We start from the raw sequence: 17,586 nt of genomic DNA, 5'->3' as shown, positions 1-17,586 counted from the left end.
TAAAGGGTATGGACAGGTGGTTGGTCATAGTCTTTTTTTCCCTGGGTACAGTCATCTAAAACTAAAGGACACAGGTTTAAATGTGATGGTTTTTCCACATAAGGGTGGTGGGTATGTGGAGCCAGGAGGTGGGTACAATTACAATGGTTAAAGGGCAGGTGGACAGTTATATGAACAGGAAGGATTTAGATACAGAAATATTGACTAACACAGGCCAGTTCGGGAAGGCATTACGATCAGCATGGATGAGTTGGGCCGAATGGTCTGCCGCCGTGCGGTTAAACAAATAATCTTCGATGGAGGTCCTGGATCAGAAGAGAGTGTGTTATCCGCACCCGGGGCTAATCTGAGGAGGGAGGATCCCGATCTGAGAGCGGAGTAAGAAGTAAGCGATCAGGTTGCGACGAGTGACGGAGCCGAGAGGCGGCCGCTACGGCCGTCCATTAGCTTTGAATTCGCGGCAGCCGTTCGCACTCGAGCGCCGACCCGCTCGACGTAATGGCGCCGACGGCCGAGGTTAAGGCCGTGGTTCTGGGCCTGTTAGCCGGGATCGGGGCGGCCGGTTTGACGCTGGCCGCGGTGGCGTGGTACCGCCGAAGGAGGGAGAGGGAAGGCGACAGAGGCTGGGCCGAGGCGGTCGGCTACTCGAGGGGGCTGCGGCAGGCGGACATCGTGGACAAGTTGGACGGGCTGATCCGCGGCCTGGAGGAGCTGAAGAGAGAGGTGAGGAGCCTGAAGGAGACGGTGCCGCGCCTGGAGAAGCGAGTCTGCAGAGAGCTCGGTCAGGCCGGTCCCCCAAAGCGAAACAGCCCCGCACACACAGCGTCCAGGAAGAGGAAGAAGAGCGCACGGAGCTCGGACGAAGGCGGCGCAGATGTTGAAGCAGCTGGACAAGGTTCCCTGAGCTCTGAGGAAGTGGAGAGTGAAAAGGGGTGAGACATCTGCCTGCTGTTTATTTTACACACACAGTGGAGTTTTCTTTATCGGGATGTATATTATCTGGCGAATTTCCAGTGGCTGCTGTACTTTCAAACTAGGTTTGTCTTGCAATATAATTATACTGGGACAAACCTTGCAGCCACTTAAGTGTTCCCTCTAGTATTAAAGGTTGCTTAAAGTGTTGAAGCAATTGATGCAGATTTATTTAAGGGAAAGGTAGATTAACCCATTTAGAAATGGATATGTTTTATAGGGTCCGTTAGGGAGTGGGACGGCGGAAGACTGATAGTGTTGGTGATGCGCAAATTAGAATTTCTCGAGCTAATGTCATGGTTCTCTGCTTTCTTGTATTTCATTCATATGATACTCAAGTTTAAAGATTGTTTAATGTTATTTCCTGTACACACGTGTAAAGGAGAATGAAATAAGTGTTATTCTGGATCCGCACAAAAATGCAATAAGATAAAAAAAATACAATATTAATAACACAATAGTTATAACCACAAGAGGTAGCTTATGTACATTGTATGCCCATAAAGTGATGCTAGGCATTTGTCTGGGAAAATGAAAGAATAAAGGACACACAGATGGGAGAATGAATAGAGTATAGAGGGATATATTTTCCATTATTAACCTAGGTGGCATAGAGGATGGGGCATAACAATTTGTTGTCCCCTGCACTCTGGTTGATCTTTCATTGATCCTGTTACAGTTACTATTCTATAGATTTACTGAGTGTGCCCATGAGGAAATGAATCTCAGCTTTCTTTATGGTGACATATATGTACTTTGATAATAAAATTTACTTTGAACTTGGATATTGCAGAAATCATGCATTATCACCTTACTGCACAACTGCACCTAGGCTGGAATACAGTTTTGGTTGCAGATGTGTAATTTTGACTCTCCCTTTCCACTGATGCTGCCTGACCTGAGTTTTTCCAGTGCTTTCTGGGTTTAATTACCCGGTCTGGTAACATCTGCAAAGTGAGGAATCTATTATGTTTGAGTTGTCGCTCTTTTGTCAGATCTAGTCATTATTCAGGAAGTGGTGGTCGGTTTGGTCTCCTTAAGGAGAACTATATTTCTACTTGAAATAGGTCAAGGAATATTCACTGGTTGATTACAGCTTAGGTGTTACCGTATAAGGATTAACAGGCTGGGCCAGTACTGTTTGGAATTTAGAAGAATAATATCTGTTAATATTCCGAGACAAATGGCTATAAAAATTGAGAGGATGTTTCCCTTCAGAATAAGGGGATGCCCTTTGAAGTCAACTGCTCCTATCTTGTACATCTCCTACTCCTGTCATTCTTTGTCCATTTTAGGGACAGAACTGGAGAATATCACAAATATGAGCTATAATTTTGAAATATACAGTGTAAACATTAATATTTTTGGCTCAACTGGTCTACAGTGTAACTTATGCATTAACATTGTCATGTTCTACTTTGATCCCTATAAACATATTTTTTCCTTTTCCCTTGCAGATTATCTAGCTGTCCCTTGAGTATATTTATGTTGTAGACTTAAACCAGTCTTGATGGTAGTAAGCCACTATCTAAATCAATAAGTTTTTATTAGTGACTTGTTATGGTTCATGTTTTTAGATAACAAGTTTCAACATTCTTTCTATATCTACCTATTAACAATAATTTGCACAAATAAGAGAGTAAAGCACCCTGAGGATCTTCATTGCAGTATTTCCACATTAAACACATGATGTCAACTTTGTAGCTGATTGTAATCTTGAACAGTTGGGTTTTGAGGAGAACTTTGGAGATGTGAAGAGTTAGACCAGTTTAGGATCAGAACTGCCCAAAAGTTAGGTTAAAGCTGCTGAATACATGTTGGGCGATATCAGGAATGTCCGGAAACTAGGCTATTCGAGAAAGCATAATAGGAGAAGCCTATTTCTAGGTTAGTCATAATGGCAGTTTTATGGCAGTTTTAAGCCGAGTGCCATTTGTACAATTTGGTCTTTGGACCATAAATTATTTTTAAGTGAACAATTGCTTAAGAAAATAAAAAATATAGAACGTACTTTATAGGAAATGAGCAAATTCTCTGATTAACCACCTGCATTTGGGGCAGTTTAAAGCAGCCAGTTGACTTACCAATCAGCATGTGCTCACAATGCTGGAGCATCTAGGGAAATACATGGGTCACAGGGAGAAGGTGTAAACTTTATACAGACTGTACTGGAGGTCAAAATTGAACCTCACTCACTAGACTTTTGAGACAGGTGTTCTACTTGCAGTGCTAATTTGCTACCCTCAATACATTAGAAAACAGAAGTATTATATTAAACATTTATCATGATGTCTATTGCATTGCATTAAAGTTCTTGTATGAAAGATAGACACAACTAGAAATGTCCAGGGGCCATTCTGCAATGTAGACAACCTGAACGATGATTAAGGAGAAATAGGAAGGATTAGAACATTGTCATGTGAAATATCAGTCTTATCATGTACTGGACATATATTTTATTCAATTATGAGTGAGCAGGTAGAAATGATATAACCATATAACAATTACAGCACGGAAACAGGCCATCTCGGCCCTTCTAGTCCGTGCCGAACGCTTACTCTCACCTAGTCCCGCTGACCCGCACTCGTCCCATAACCTTCCATTCCTTTCCTGTCCATATACCTATCCAATTTTACTTTAAATGACAATACCGAACCTGCCTCTACCACTTCTACTGGAAGCTTGTTCCACACATCTACCACTCTCTGAGTAAAGAAATTCCCCCTCGTGTTACCCTTAAATTTTTGCCCCCTAACTCTCAACTCATGTCCTCTCGTTTGAATCTCTCCAACTCTCAATGGAAAAAGCCTATCCACGTCAACTCTATCTATCCCCCTCATAATTTTAAATACCTCTATCAAGTCCCCCCTCAACCTTCTACACTCCAAAGAATAAAGACCTAACTTGTTCAATCTTTCCCTGTAACTTAGGTGCTGAAACCCAGGTAACATTCTAGTAAATCTTCTCTGTACTCTCTTTATTTTGTTGACATCTTTCCTATAATACGGTGACCAGAACTGTACACAATACTCCAAATTCGGCCTTACCAATGCCTTGTACAATTTTAACATTACATCCCAACTCCTATACTCAATGTTCTGATTTATAAAGGCCAGCATACCAAAAGCTTTCTTCACCACCCTATCCACATGAGATTCCACCTTCAGGAAACTATGCACCATTATTCCTAGATCACTCTGTTCTACTGCATTCTTCAATGCCCTACCATTTACTATGTATGTCCTATTTGGATTATTCCTACCAAAATGTAGCACCTCACACTAACCAGTATTTAACTCCATCTGCCATCGTTCAGCCCACTCTTGTAACTGGCCTAAATCTCTCTGCAAACTTTGAAAACCTACTTCACTATCCACAATGCCACCTAACTTAGTATCATCTGCATACTTACTAATCCAATTTACCACCTCATCATCCAGATCATTAATGTATGTGACAAACAACATTGGACCCAGTACAGATCCCTGAGGCACACCACTAGTCACCGGCCTCCAACCTGACAAACAGTTATCCACCACTACTCTGTGGCATCTCCCATCCAGCCACTGTTGAATCCATTTACTACTTCAATATCAATACCTAACGATTGAACCTTCCTAACTAACCTTCCGTGCGGAACCTTGTCAAAGGCCTTACTGAAGTCCATATAGACAACATCCACTGCTTTACCCTCGTCAACTTTCCTCGTAACCTCTTCAAAAAATTCAATAAGATTTGTCAAACATGACCTTCCACACACAAATCCATGCTGACTGTTCCTAATCAGACCCTGTCTATCCAGATAATTATACCATCTCTAAGAATACTTTCCATTAATTTACCCACCACTGACGTCAAACTGACAGGCCTATAATTGGAAGGTTTACTCTTAAAACCCTTTTTAAACAATGGAACCACATGAGCAATATGCTAATCCTCCGGTACCATCCCCGTTTCTAATGACATTTGAAATATTTCTGTCAGAGCCCCTGCTATTTCTACACTAACTTCCCTCAAGGTCCTAGGGAATATCCAGTCAGGATCCGGAGATTTATCCACTTTTATATTCCTTAAAAGCGCCAGTACTTCCTCCTCTTTAATCGTCATAGTTTCCATAACTTCACTACTTGTTTCCCTTACCTTACACAATTCAATATCCTTCTCCTTAGTGAATACCAAAGAAAAGAAATTGTTCAAAATCTCTCCCATCTCTTTCAGCTCCACACATAGCTGTCCACTCTGATTCTCTAAGGGACCAATTTTATCCCTCACTATCCTTTTGCTATTAATATAACTGTAGAAACCCTTCAGATTTACTTTCACCTTACTTGCCAAAGCAACCTCGTATCTTTTTTTAGCTTTTCTAATTTCTTTCTTAAGATTCTTCTTACATTCTTTATATTCCTTGAGCACCTCATTTACTCCATGCTGCCTATATTTATTGTAGATATCTCTCTTTTTCCTAACCAAGTTCCCAATATTCCTTGAAAACCATGGTTCTCTCAAAATTTTAACCTTTCCTTTCAACCTAACAGGAACATAAAGATTCTGTACCCTCAAAATTTCACCTTTAAATAACCGCCATTTCTCTATTACATCCTTTCTATAAAGCAAATTGTTCCAATCCACTCCTTCTAAATCCTTTCGCATCTCCTCAGTTAGCCTTTCTCCAATCAAAAATCTCAACCCTGGGTCCAGTCCTATCCTTCTCCATAATTATATTGAAACTAATGGCATTGTGATCACTGGACCCGAAGTGCTCCCCAACACATACCTCTATCACCTGACCTATTTCATTCCCTAACAGAAGATCCAACACTGCCCCTTCTCTAGTTGGTACTTCTATGTATTGCTGCAAAAAACTATCCTTCACACATTTTACAAACTCCAAACCATGCATCCCTTTTACAGTATGGGCTTCCCAGCCTATGTGTGGAAAATTAAAATCTCCCACAATCATAACCCTGTGCTTACTGCAAATATCTGCTATCTCCTTGCAAATTTGCTCCTCCAATTCTCGCTCCCCATTAGGTGGTCTATAATACACCCCTATAAGTGTTACTACACCTTTCCCATTCCTTAATTCCACCCAAATAGTCTCCCTAGATGAGCCCTTTAATCTATCCTGTCAGAGCACCGCTGTAATATTTTCTCTGACAAGCAATGCAACACCTCCCCCTCTTGTCCCTCCGATTCCATCACACCTGAAGCAACGAAATCCAGGAATATTTAGTTGCCAATCACACCCCTCCTGCAACCATGTTTCACTAATAGCTACAACATCATATTTCCAGGTATCAATCCATGCTCTAAGCTCATCCACCTTTCTTACAATGCTCCTAGCATGAAAATAAATGCATTTAAGAAATTCTCCACCTCTTCCTCTCTGCTTATCTCTAACAGTATAAAGAACTTTACTGTCTTCTTTTTCTTCCTTCTCCCATACATCTGTTCCTACACCCTGGTTCCCCTCCCCCCCGTATCTAATTTAAATCCACTGGAGCCTCTCTAGCAAACCTACTCGCAAGAATATTTGTCCCCCTCCAGTTCAGATGTAAACCATCCCACTGGAACAGGTCCCACCATCCCTGGAAAACTGCCCAATTATCTATAAATCTGAAGCCTTCCCTCCTGCACCATGTCTTCAGCCACGCGTTGATCTGCACTATCTTACTATTTCTAAACCCACCTGCACGTGGCACTGGTAGCAATCCTGAGATTGCTATCCTGGAAGTCCTGTCCTTTAACTTGGTGCCTAGCTCCCTAAACTCACCTTTCAGGACTTCCTCACTCTTCCTACCCATGTCATTGGTCCCTACATGGACCACGACATCCGGCTGCTCACCCTCCCTCTTGAGAATACTGAGAACTCAATCTGAGATATCGCGGACCCTGGCACCACGGAGGCAACAGGCCATCCGGGATTCTCGATGTCTTCCACAGAACCTCCTATCTGTCCCCCTATCGCATCCCCTATCACTACTGCTCTCCTCTTTTCCCTCCTTCCCTTCTGAGCTGAGGGTCCAGTCTTGGTGCCAGAGATGCAACCACTGCAACTTGTCCCTGGTAGGTTGTCCCCACCAACAGTATCCAAACCGGTATACTTATTATTGATGGGAACGGCTCCAGCTCCAGTTCCCTAACACGGTTTGTCAGGAGCTGCAGCTGGATGCACCTTTTGCAGGTGTAGTCATCAGGGACAGCTGTGCTCACCCTGACTTCCCACATACTGCAAACGGAGCACTCAACTGCCCTAACTGCTGCCTCCATTACCTACTCCTAAGCTAATTAGATTAATTAAAGGAGCTTACCCGGCCTTGCCTCACCTGGAGTGAAACTCATACTCAGCCTCTGCTCGCTTTTTAAATTCACCCGCTGATCTCACAGGCTGACTTTCATGCACTTGCGCAGTTGTGCCCCGTTCAACCCCCACCTCTGCCTGTTCTCGCCGAAGCCCGATTGAGCCAAAGCCGTCCCACTCTGCCTCAGTCCACTCCGACGATGGCCGCTGTATATGGCGGTCTTTCTTTTTAAACCTTTGCTGTGCTACGTCACGCGCCTGCGCAGTCTAGCCTCTTTGCCGCGATCAGTTTAAAAAAAAACAGCTTCTCTCCGAGCTTCTTTTACCTCTTCCCTCTCCGCCTCTTGCTGCGATTTAAATAAATAACCGTTGAAATGATGTGTCTGTCTGATTAAAGACTTAACAAGTATGGATACACAAATATTTATCAAAATATTTTTTATATCAAATTTTTTTTTCAAAATGAAAGTACTCCTGTTAGAGAATATAATTAATTGGAGAAATTGCACTTCTTTATGATAGGCTTCTCTTGCATAATTACCAAAAGTTTAATTAGTGTGAAATTTAGAAATGAAGATATCAGTGATAACTTTTGGCAAAATGCTGAAGTGCCAAATACATATTGATGTAATTTAACTTCTACAAGAATGTCAAAGTCTTTTGTATTTAGGAACGATGTTTTAAAGGATGTCTGTATACCTATAGTGACAAATTAAATACCTTTCATTCAATCGTTTGTTATGTGCCGTGGGCGATCATAGTCTTTCCATGACCGTGATTGTTCTTGGCAAATTCTTGTATAGAAGTGGTTTGCCATTGCCTCCTTTGGGGCAATTTGTAAAGGTGTTTGGTGACAGACAGAATCTCCTTACACCTCAAATGAAGTAGAGCCACTGGTGTGTTCTCCTTGTATTGGGCTCAGTATTGGAGCTCTGATATGTTGACGTCCAGGAACTTGAAGCTGCTCACTCTTTCCAGTGCTGACCACCTCCCCCCCCCATGAGGACTGGTGTGTTCTTTCCCGACTTCCCCATCCTAAAGTCCACAAACAATTTCTTGGTCCTGCTGATATATATTGATGACGTTTATGTGATTGTAAATTTAATTTGGCTAGATAACAGCTGGTTTTTAAACCACAAATTTTAGATTGCGTTAACATGAGACGGTTTAAGAATTAGAATCAGGTGTATTATCAGTGACTTGCGTTGTGAAAATTTGTTGTTTTTGTGACAGCATTACAGTGCTAGACGTAAAAATGCTGTAAATTGCAAAAATTGAATAGTGCAAAGAAGAATTAGTGAGGAAGTGTTCATGGGTTTATGAATTGTTCAAATCTAGTGGCAGAGGGGAAAAAGCTGTTCCTAAGACACTGAACATGTGTCTTCAGGCTTCTATACCCCCTCCCTGATGGACGTAATAAGAAGAGGGCATGTCCTGGATGGTTAGGGTGCTTCATGATGGATGGGTGCCACCTTTTTCAAAATAAGTCTGAAGCTGTCCTTGATGGTGGGAGAGGTTATGCCTACGATGGAGCTGGTTGAGTTCCCTGTACATTGGAACCTCCATTTCAGGATGTGAAGCAGCCAGTCAGAATAACTCTCCATCGTAAACCTGTCGAAATTTGTAGAGTCTTTAGTGACGTACCATATCTCTTCAAACTACCAATAAAGTATAGCTGCCGGTATCCCTTCTTCATGATAGCATCAGTGGGTTGCACGCAGGATAGATCCACTGAGAGGTCGATGTCCACCCTTTCCACTGCTGACCCCTCAATGAGGATTAGTGTGTGTTCTCCCGGTTTTTTTTCCCTTCCTGAAATCTACAATCAATTGTTTGGGTTTGCTGATGTTAGGTGCAAGGTTGTTGTTTGAGCAGCCTGTGCTTTTAACTGCAATTTACAAAAAAAACTGAAAGGCTATTTGCAAGCTTCTCAAACTTATTTGCATTTACAATAAGAAATGTAAATAAGCCTGGTTCCTGTTTGAATTAATATCTGTTATATTTACATGACTCCAAAACACTCCCTAACGTTCTCCTCTTGGCCCCAGACAGAAATTTGTCCCAAGAAGGCCAAACTTTAAGGAGGATCTGATTAAGTAGGACAGCAAAAACACCCTTCACGTTTATTGGATATAATTTTATTTTTGAATAAAGTATATTTTGTTTAATAAAAAAAACAACAACTTCTTGGCCTTTTGGCTAAGATTAAGTGTAGTATCCTTGGGACACACGACGATCGGAAGGCGGAGAAGGTTTTGCGCTGACGCAGGGGTGGATCCTAATGCTGATTGGCTCCCAATCTAACACCCCTTTCCAGCGACGACGACAGTGGTGAACAGAATGGCTGAAGATAACAGCGCATCGGCCCGAGGCCCGGGCATCAAGAACACTGTCCGGCTGACAGTGCGATGCCAGAGCGAGGGCAACGGCTTCACGAGACTGACCTTCATCCAGAAGGTCTTGATGGACTGCTGTGGATTTATAATCGACAACATCTACTGCGTCCAGGACTTTGCTGGGCTCTTCGACGTCACCTTCCGACGACCCGCAGGGTGGCAGAAGTTGCTCCAGCTGTTCCAGGAGAAGGGGAGAGAGGCGCCGCTGTCGCTGCTGCAAGCACAGCCCCTCTTCGCTGCCGCCCAGCAGGAACGGACTGTCACCGTGCAGATGTTCAACCCGTACGTGCCGGTGGCCGACGTCCTTACATTCCTCGCTCGGTATGTGGAGAGCGTAGGAGCTTGTCTGGATGTGAAGCACAGCCTGGGGTGCTGGACGAGCAAACGGCAGGCCAAGGTGAAGCTGAGAGTGGACTCTAACGGCTGCGTCGTCCACCCGCCCTCGGTCTTCGCCATCGGAGGGAACTGAGGCTACGTGATTTAAACCGGGCAGCCCAGGGTGTGCCGCAATTGTGGCAAGGTGGGGCACGTCGCAGCCCAGTGCAGGGCGGTCATCCGCAGGAACTGCAAGGTGGAGGGACACCTCACCAAAGGCTGCACACAGGCCAAGTCCTGCAACCTCTGCGGACAGGGCGGCCACCTGTACAGGGTCTGTCCGAAACGTGCTGGCACCTATGCACAGGCGACCAGGGGAGGTGCTGGCACTGGAAGGGCCCCGGCAGGATCGGATGTACCCACCACCCCTGCAGAGGTGGCACCCGAAGCGAGGGAAGACGCCAGCAGAGGAGAAGGCGCAGCCACCCCGAGGGCCTCCACCCCCTCGCAGACCCTCCAGGACCCGCCACAGGAAAAGGAGGAGGAGTCCATGGAGGAGGGGAGAGCCGAGGGGGAGGAAGGCTGGAGCGTTGTGGGCAAACGAAAGAAGGCCCAAAAAGCTCCGGCCAAATGACAGAGAGCGGAACGGAAGGAGCGCGTGAAGAGAAGGGCAGGGGACCACGCAGCCTCCGGTAACCTGTCCACTTCAGACGAGGAAGGAGTTGGGGGAGGCCAGCAGCAGTCCCAGTAGACGAAGCGGTGGACAAAGCCAACGGAGAGGAGGAGAGGGAGTGGGGAAAGTCTGCTGGCCACCCCCCAAGGACAAGCACAGGAGGCGGAGACCACCAGAGACCCCCAGCTATGGGAACCCAGGAGCGGAGCCACGTATGGCGCCTCACAGCCTAAAGGGGCAGCAGGCCTGGGAGACTCCAAGCCCCCAGGCACAGAACAGAAACTGCCACACCCAGGGGAGGATAACCTGCAGTTCCTGAGCCCACAGAAGTTGAAGGACTTCACAAAGGCCGTGGGCATGAAGGCTCAGGACTGCGAAGGTAAGGAGAGTGTGCTGCTGAAATAAAGAACTTTAAATGGCGGACATTTCACTGGCATCTGTTAATGTGCGCAGTCTGAAGAGTACTGGGCGATGCTTCAGCACGCTCTACTTGGACTCGGTAAAGGCCAACGTGACCTTCCTCCAGGAGTGCGGACTGCCACACCTCGGCAACTACCGGAGGCGGTCACATTGGTGGACCCGGGGTTTGTCGGTGTGGTCGGGGGGCAATGACTGTCGTGCTTCCGGCCTGGGGATTCTGCTACGGGGAGGCAACTTCTCAATCACCCAAGTCAAAGAGGTGATGGCCGGGCGCCTCCTGGTCGCAGACGTCAAATACCGGGGCACTCCGCTCTGGCTGATCAACGTGTACGCCTCCCCCATGCAGAGCGAGCGGCTCCCACCGCTGCTGGCGACATCCCGGCCGGTCGTTCTGGCCGGAGACTTCAACTGCACCATTGATGCGGCTGGACGATCTGGCGGCAGGCTGGACAGTACCTCCAGACTCCTGATGGATACGGTGAAGACAGCCAAGCTGTGCGACACCTTTGGCACCCCCACAGGTGCAGCTCAGCCGTAAGCCACCTGGACACGATCGGACGGCTCAGCCCGCTCCCGGATCGACTTCCTCTTCCAATCAGAGTCCCTCACAGTCAGATCCACCAACGTCACGCCGGTGTTCTTCTCTGACCACTGCCTTCTGCAAGCCACCTGTCATCTACGGGAGGATCAGAAGGCAGATAGGGGGACGTGGAAGCTGAACGTCAAGCTGCTGACCCCAGAGAACATCGAGGAACTAGAGAAGGAGTACACAGGTTGGAGAACCTTGAAAGCCTTCTTTGATTCCCCGGTTCACTGGTGGGAAGCCACCAAGGAGAACATCAGGAGGTTCTTCATCCACAAGGGTATCTAGAAAGCAAGGCAGGGGCAGAGGGAACTGCGTAAACTCCAGACAGAGTTGCAGCAACTCCTCCTTCTGCAGTCGAGGGGGTGGATGTCAGGGAGGAACTGCGGGAGGTGAAGGGCCGGCAAGCCCAGCACTTTGCCACCGAATCCTCCAAGATCATCTTCTGACTTAGGGTCCAAACCATGGAGCAGGATGAGACGTGCTCAGAATTCTTCTTCCAAAAGGTGCACAGGGGGAGCTCTGTGATCCACAACCTTAAGGAAGAGGACGGCTCAGTCGCATCCTTGCAGACAGACATACTGAGGATCTGTAGGTCCTTCTATGCTGGTCTGTACGGAGAAAAGGCCACAGACTCCACAGCCTCCCGCAACTTCCTGTCGTCTATCACGCAGGTCTTAGACGATGGCAAGCGGGAGAGTCTGGAGCAGCCACTGACCCTGGACGAGCTGACTGGCTCCACCCGTTCCTTTGAGTCGGGTAAGACTCCCGGAAGCGAAGACTTACTGGTCAAGTTGTATTCGGCTCTGTGGAACCGGATGGGCCCCGACCTGCTGGAAGTTTACAATGCCATGCTCCTGGCAGGCAGCATGTAAGAATCCATGAGGAAGGGCATCATCACCCTCATCTACAAGCAGAAGGGGGAGAGGGAAGACATTAGAAATTGGAGGCCCATCTCACTCCTGAATGTGGACTACAAGATCCTGTCCAGGGCTATCGCCAACAGGTTCAAGTCTGCACTGGAGCAGGTGATCCATCCAGACCAAACCTGTGCTGTACCGGGCAGGAAGATCTCAGACAGCCTCGCGCTACTGAGGGACACCATCACCTATGTGCAGGATAGTGGGGTGGATGCCTGTCTGGTCAGCTTGGACCAGGAGAAAGCCTTCGACAGGATATCGCACACGTACATGGCGGATGTACTCTCCAAAGTGGAATTTAGGGAGGGAATCTGGAATTGGATCAAACTGCTCTACACAGACATCTGTAGCGCAGTCCAGGTCAACGGGTGGGAAACAGAGAGCTTCCCCATCAGGTCTGGAGTCAGGCAGGGCTGTCCTCTCTCCCCTGTCTTGTTCGTGTGCTGCATAGAACCCTTTGCTGAAGCCATCAGGAGGGATGAGGGCATAAGAGGAGTGACGCTGCCAGGCAGTGGAGGGACCCAAGTCAAAACCTCCCTGTACATGGACGACGTCACCGTCTTCTGCTCTGATCCGAGGTCAGTTCGCAGGCTGATCAGCATCTGCGAACAGTTCGAGCAGGCGCCAGTGGCCAGGGTCAACCGCACGAAGAGCGAAGCCGTGCTCTTCAGCAACTGGCCCGACCGATCCAGCATCCCCTTCACCATCAGGTCTGATCACGTGAAGATGTTGGGGATCTGGTTCAGAGGGTCTGAGGCGTGCAACAAGAACCGGCAGGAGTGGACTGCCAAGGTCAAACAGAAACTGGGACTGTGGGGAGGGCGCTCCCTATCGATAACGGGCAAGAACCTGGTCATCAGGTGTGAGGTGCTCTCAGGGCTGCTGTACTTGGCGCAGGTGTGGCCAGTCCCCCGCTCCTTTAGCTCGGAAATCACCTGAGCCGTCTTCAGATTCGTCTGGAGATCCAAGATGGAGCAGGTCAGACGGACCACCATGCACAAGTCCCTGGACAATGGGAGCAAAAACGTCCCCAATGTCGCCCTCACCCTGATGACCAGCTTCGTGTGTGGCTGCATCAGGTTGTGTGTGGATCCTAGGAACGTGGGCACCAAGTACCACTATGTGCCCAGGTTCTACCTGTCGCCCTGGCTACGAAGGATGGGTCTGGCCCCTTTCCCGCTCAACACCCCTGTCAGCTGGTCGTTGCTGCCATACCTGTCCTTTGTAGAGAAGTTCTTTCAGGTCAATGCCTTTGACCACAGGGCCATCAGGCAGTGGTCAGCAGGCACTGCAGGAGAAGGACGTGATGGACACAGTGGGGTGGTTCCCTGAGCAGACTGTCCAGTTCATCTGGCAAAATGCCTCATCGCCAGACCTCACCAACAGGCACCAAGACCTCGCCTGGCTGGCGGTGAGAGGGGCCCTCCCAGTCCGATCCCTTCTGTACGCCCGGAACGTCGTCTCCACACCCCTCTGCCCACGGGAGGACTGCAGTGAGGAGGAGTCGGTCACCCACCTCTTTGCACACTGTGGGTTTGCGGAGAAGGTTTGGAGGAGGATGGAAGGGGCAGTGTCAAGGTTCATCCCTAGCAGCCCATCAGAGTCTCTGATCTACAGGCTGTTCCCGGGGACGCACGCGGACACCAACATCCGGGGCTGCTGGCAGATCGTCAACTTGGTGAAAGACGCTCTTTGGTCGGCCCAAAACTTGATGGTCTACCAGCACATGGAGATGTCTGTGGGGGAATGCTGCCGACTGGCACATTCTCGGCTGCAGGAGTAAACTCGGTGCAGCCACCGCAAGGGCCCGGTGGGGAAGGACCACAGTCTAGGGGCCTTCTCCCATGGGAGTTGAGGGGTAGGGGGTGTGGGGTGTATACCCCTGAACAAGTGTATGCAAATGTGGAATTACAGAGTGCCACGTGGGTGGCAAAAGTGTGGGAATGTAAGGACAGCAATGGAAACAGTTGTAAAGGATTGAAAGTCATTGAATGGTTTATTGTATATAATTTTATTCTTGAATAAAGTATATCTTGTTTAATAAAAAAAATACGACAACTGTTACCCGACTGCTTCACCAGTGACAGCTTTATGGGAGAGTGAAAAAGAGAAAGCCACCATTGGGGGAAAAAACCTCACATGAAATCTCAGCTAGAGGAGACTCTGAAGTCAGCTGGAAGAAGGTTCCATGGTCTGATGAAACCAAATTTGAGCCTTTTGGCCATCAGACTAAACACTATGTCGTAAACCATACACCACACATCACCAAAAACTCACCATCCCTACTGTGAAGCATGGTGGTGGCTGCATCATGCTTTGGGGATGCTTCACTATAGCAGGCCCTGGAAGGCTTGTGAAGGTAGAAGGTGAAATGCAGGGAAATCTTGGAGGAAAACCTGATGCAGTCTGTAAGAGAACTGCAACTTGGGAGAAGATTGTCCAGCAAGACAATAACCCAAGCATAAAGCCAAAGCTACACAGGAATGGTTTAAAAACAACAAAATTTATGTCCTGGAATGGCCAAATCAGAGTCCAGACCTCAATCCAATTGAGAATTTGTGGCTGTTCACTCACGATCCCCCTGCAATCTGACAGCGCTTGAGCGTTTTGTAAAGAATGGGGGAAATTGCAGTGTCCAGATGTGCAAAGGTGAGTAATTATTTTGGGTTTAATAATTGTAATAAATCTAGACCAATTTGTATTTTCACTTGACACAAAAAGGTCTTTTCTATTGATCAATGTCAAAAAGCCAAATTAAATCCACTGAGTCAATGTTGTAAAACTATAAAATATGAAAACTCCCAAGGGGGAATACTTTTTATAGGCACTATATCTGGGTGTAAACTCTCCCTCAAATATCTCCACACTATTTCCTATACTATGCAAAATATAATGGGTGGATAGAAATGAAGAGGAACTTACTCAAAACCCAGTGAGTGTACTCTGCATCCTTTCACCACTGACGGCCCTGTTTCACCAAGCCAAGCAAACTGTCTGATAGCTGGTCCCATATATAACACACATGCCACACCACGTTTTTGTATCTGCCATGTTCCTTGATACTTCGTGATTCTTCGTCATTGACCTGAACAGATCTAAGTGTGGGTGCTTTTGTTAAAGACTCAGTTGATCATGAACATCTCCCGGATGAGCTCTCAAATGTTGTGACTGTGATCAAATTCACTGGAGAGAGACTGAAGCTGGTGATATACAAGTCTTTATCCGGCACAACGAGGAGGATTCCAAAGGCACGTCACATTTTTATACCCTTAAGATCAAAAGTAACAGTAGGGGATTTCAATAGTTACAACGACATTGTTTACTTCTATGGGTTGACAAATGATATACATAGTGAAAGTACATTGTAACAGATAAGATGCCTCTGAAGGTCCAAGCACCTTTGAGAGAAACTAATTAACACAAACATTTAAACACTTTAGACAACAGAGAGCCAGAGACCCAAACTTAATGTTGTTTCTGAATACACAAATTTGGTAAGTACAGAGAAACTACTGATTGCCGATACCTGTGATCACATTTGATATGCTAAGTGACAACATCTGTCTGGATGCTAGTCAAATACTTTCACTCAAGTCACAATGGTGTAAATAATTTAGCCATGTTGCCTGGTTTGATGCAATCCAATTAATACAACTCCCATTGTTTTAACGTTTGGCTCATGCATATGCAACCTCTTAGTCTGCGGAGCAGCTTGTGTTTTTAATTTAAATTTACCGCTTGCAATTTACAAAAAAAAACTGAAGGCTAATTGAAAGTTTATAATCCAGTTGACTCCTTGGATATTCATCCTTGATTTATCCCCATAACAAACCATGCGTAATGTTAGCGATAAATGGCAATTGAAGTCCTAGCTGACTGGACATCTGCCTGACTGAGTGGAGTTGAGTGGTGGTTGTGGGAAAGATGCAAGATTGATGGAAGATATAGCTAGACTAGGGATAAAGAGAAAAAAGACAGTTGGAATGAGGATAGATGGAGAGGGTAAGAGACAAAGTGTGTGTGCAAGTGAAAGAGAGAGAGATGTCTTGTATGTTTTATTTGGTGTCTAGATGGAAAAGTAAATTTGTTACAATATTGTATAAAATTTTTATCCTGTTTTAAGATTTGATTGAACTATTGTATACAGTTATATTATGTACATATCTTTGATTGAGATTCTTGCGCTCTAGAATACAAACTGAATTTTTAAATTGAAACTTATAGGAAATGTTGTATCACAAATTTGAGTTAATTAATTGCTTACAGAATGCAAGGGCTTTGTATGGTATCTAGAATAAGTATGTTGTTGCACTTTTAACTTGTGCCCCTATTATCACATGTTCAGACTAAATAGTTTTAACCATCTTTCTTTCCTTAATTCCCAGTTGGCTCCATTACCTGTGTTGCATAATTCAACATGTTTAATCATTCATGATTTAATTTAGAAAATTGCTGTGAACGTAGAATATACCACCTAGAGGTAAATTCTGAGTACTACTACATGCAACTATAAGCTTTCTCAGTTGCGAATGATTTGTCTTATGAAAATATAACTTTTCTCAAATTCTCCCATGCATTTTCAATTGTTCAATAATACCATTTATGATCAGAGAATGTATGAGAGAATTTTTGAAGCATTTTCGAGCTGGTAATAATTGTAAAAGTTTTCATGGTATTCATTAATGACTACATGGAGTATATGTTCTGTTAGTTTAATGACAGGTAATGCTTGGGTGAGTGACAATACAATGAATTATCATAAATGTATCACAAGTAGAGTGAAATGATATGGGTTACTTTAGAAAATAAATGCTTCTGACTTAGGGAGAAATTGGTTTTTAGTCAGTTATCTGGAATGGGACTTTTGAGTAACTCAAGGACTGCCTGTATATGCTCTCTACCATTTGGCTTGCTGTTTACCAGTAATGTTTGGTAAAGCTCCATACTGGATTTGGGGATGATGTCATCATTCGTTAAATGTGCACAATATTCATTAACGTTGCTTA

General features: G+C 45.8%; 1 protein-coding gene across 4 annotated transcripts in view; it reads left to right on the top strand.

Moving 5' to 3' along the window:
• Window positions 1–214: 214 nt before the first annotated feature.
• rmdn2 (regulator of microtubule dynamics 2) overlaps window positions 215–17,586 on the top strand; it is an 89,971-nt gene continuing 72,599 nt past the window's right edge. For 2 of the 4 annotated variants that reach the window (XM_073056001.1, XM_073056000.1), the window contains exon 1: window positions 215–932. In XM_073056001.1, coding sequence (XP_072912102.1) covers window positions 499–932 — 434 coding nt within the window. In that variant the 5' untranslated portion in view covers window positions 215–498. The remainder of the gene's footprint in view (window positions 933–17,586) is intronic. The other 2 variants (XM_073055999.1, XM_073055998.1) reach the window with 2 other exon arrangements.

Source organism: Hemitrygon akajei, chromosome 9, assembly GCF_048418815.1.
Source record: "Hemitrygon akajei chromosome 9, sHemAka1.3, whole genome shotgun sequence".
Taxonomy (NCBI): Eukaryota; Metazoa; Chordata; class Chondrichthyes; order Myliobatiformes; family Dasyatidae; genus Hemitrygon; species Hemitrygon akajei.
The sequence above is the reverse complement of the archived record's forward strand: the minus strand, read 5'-3'. Positions and strand labels throughout refer to the sequence as shown.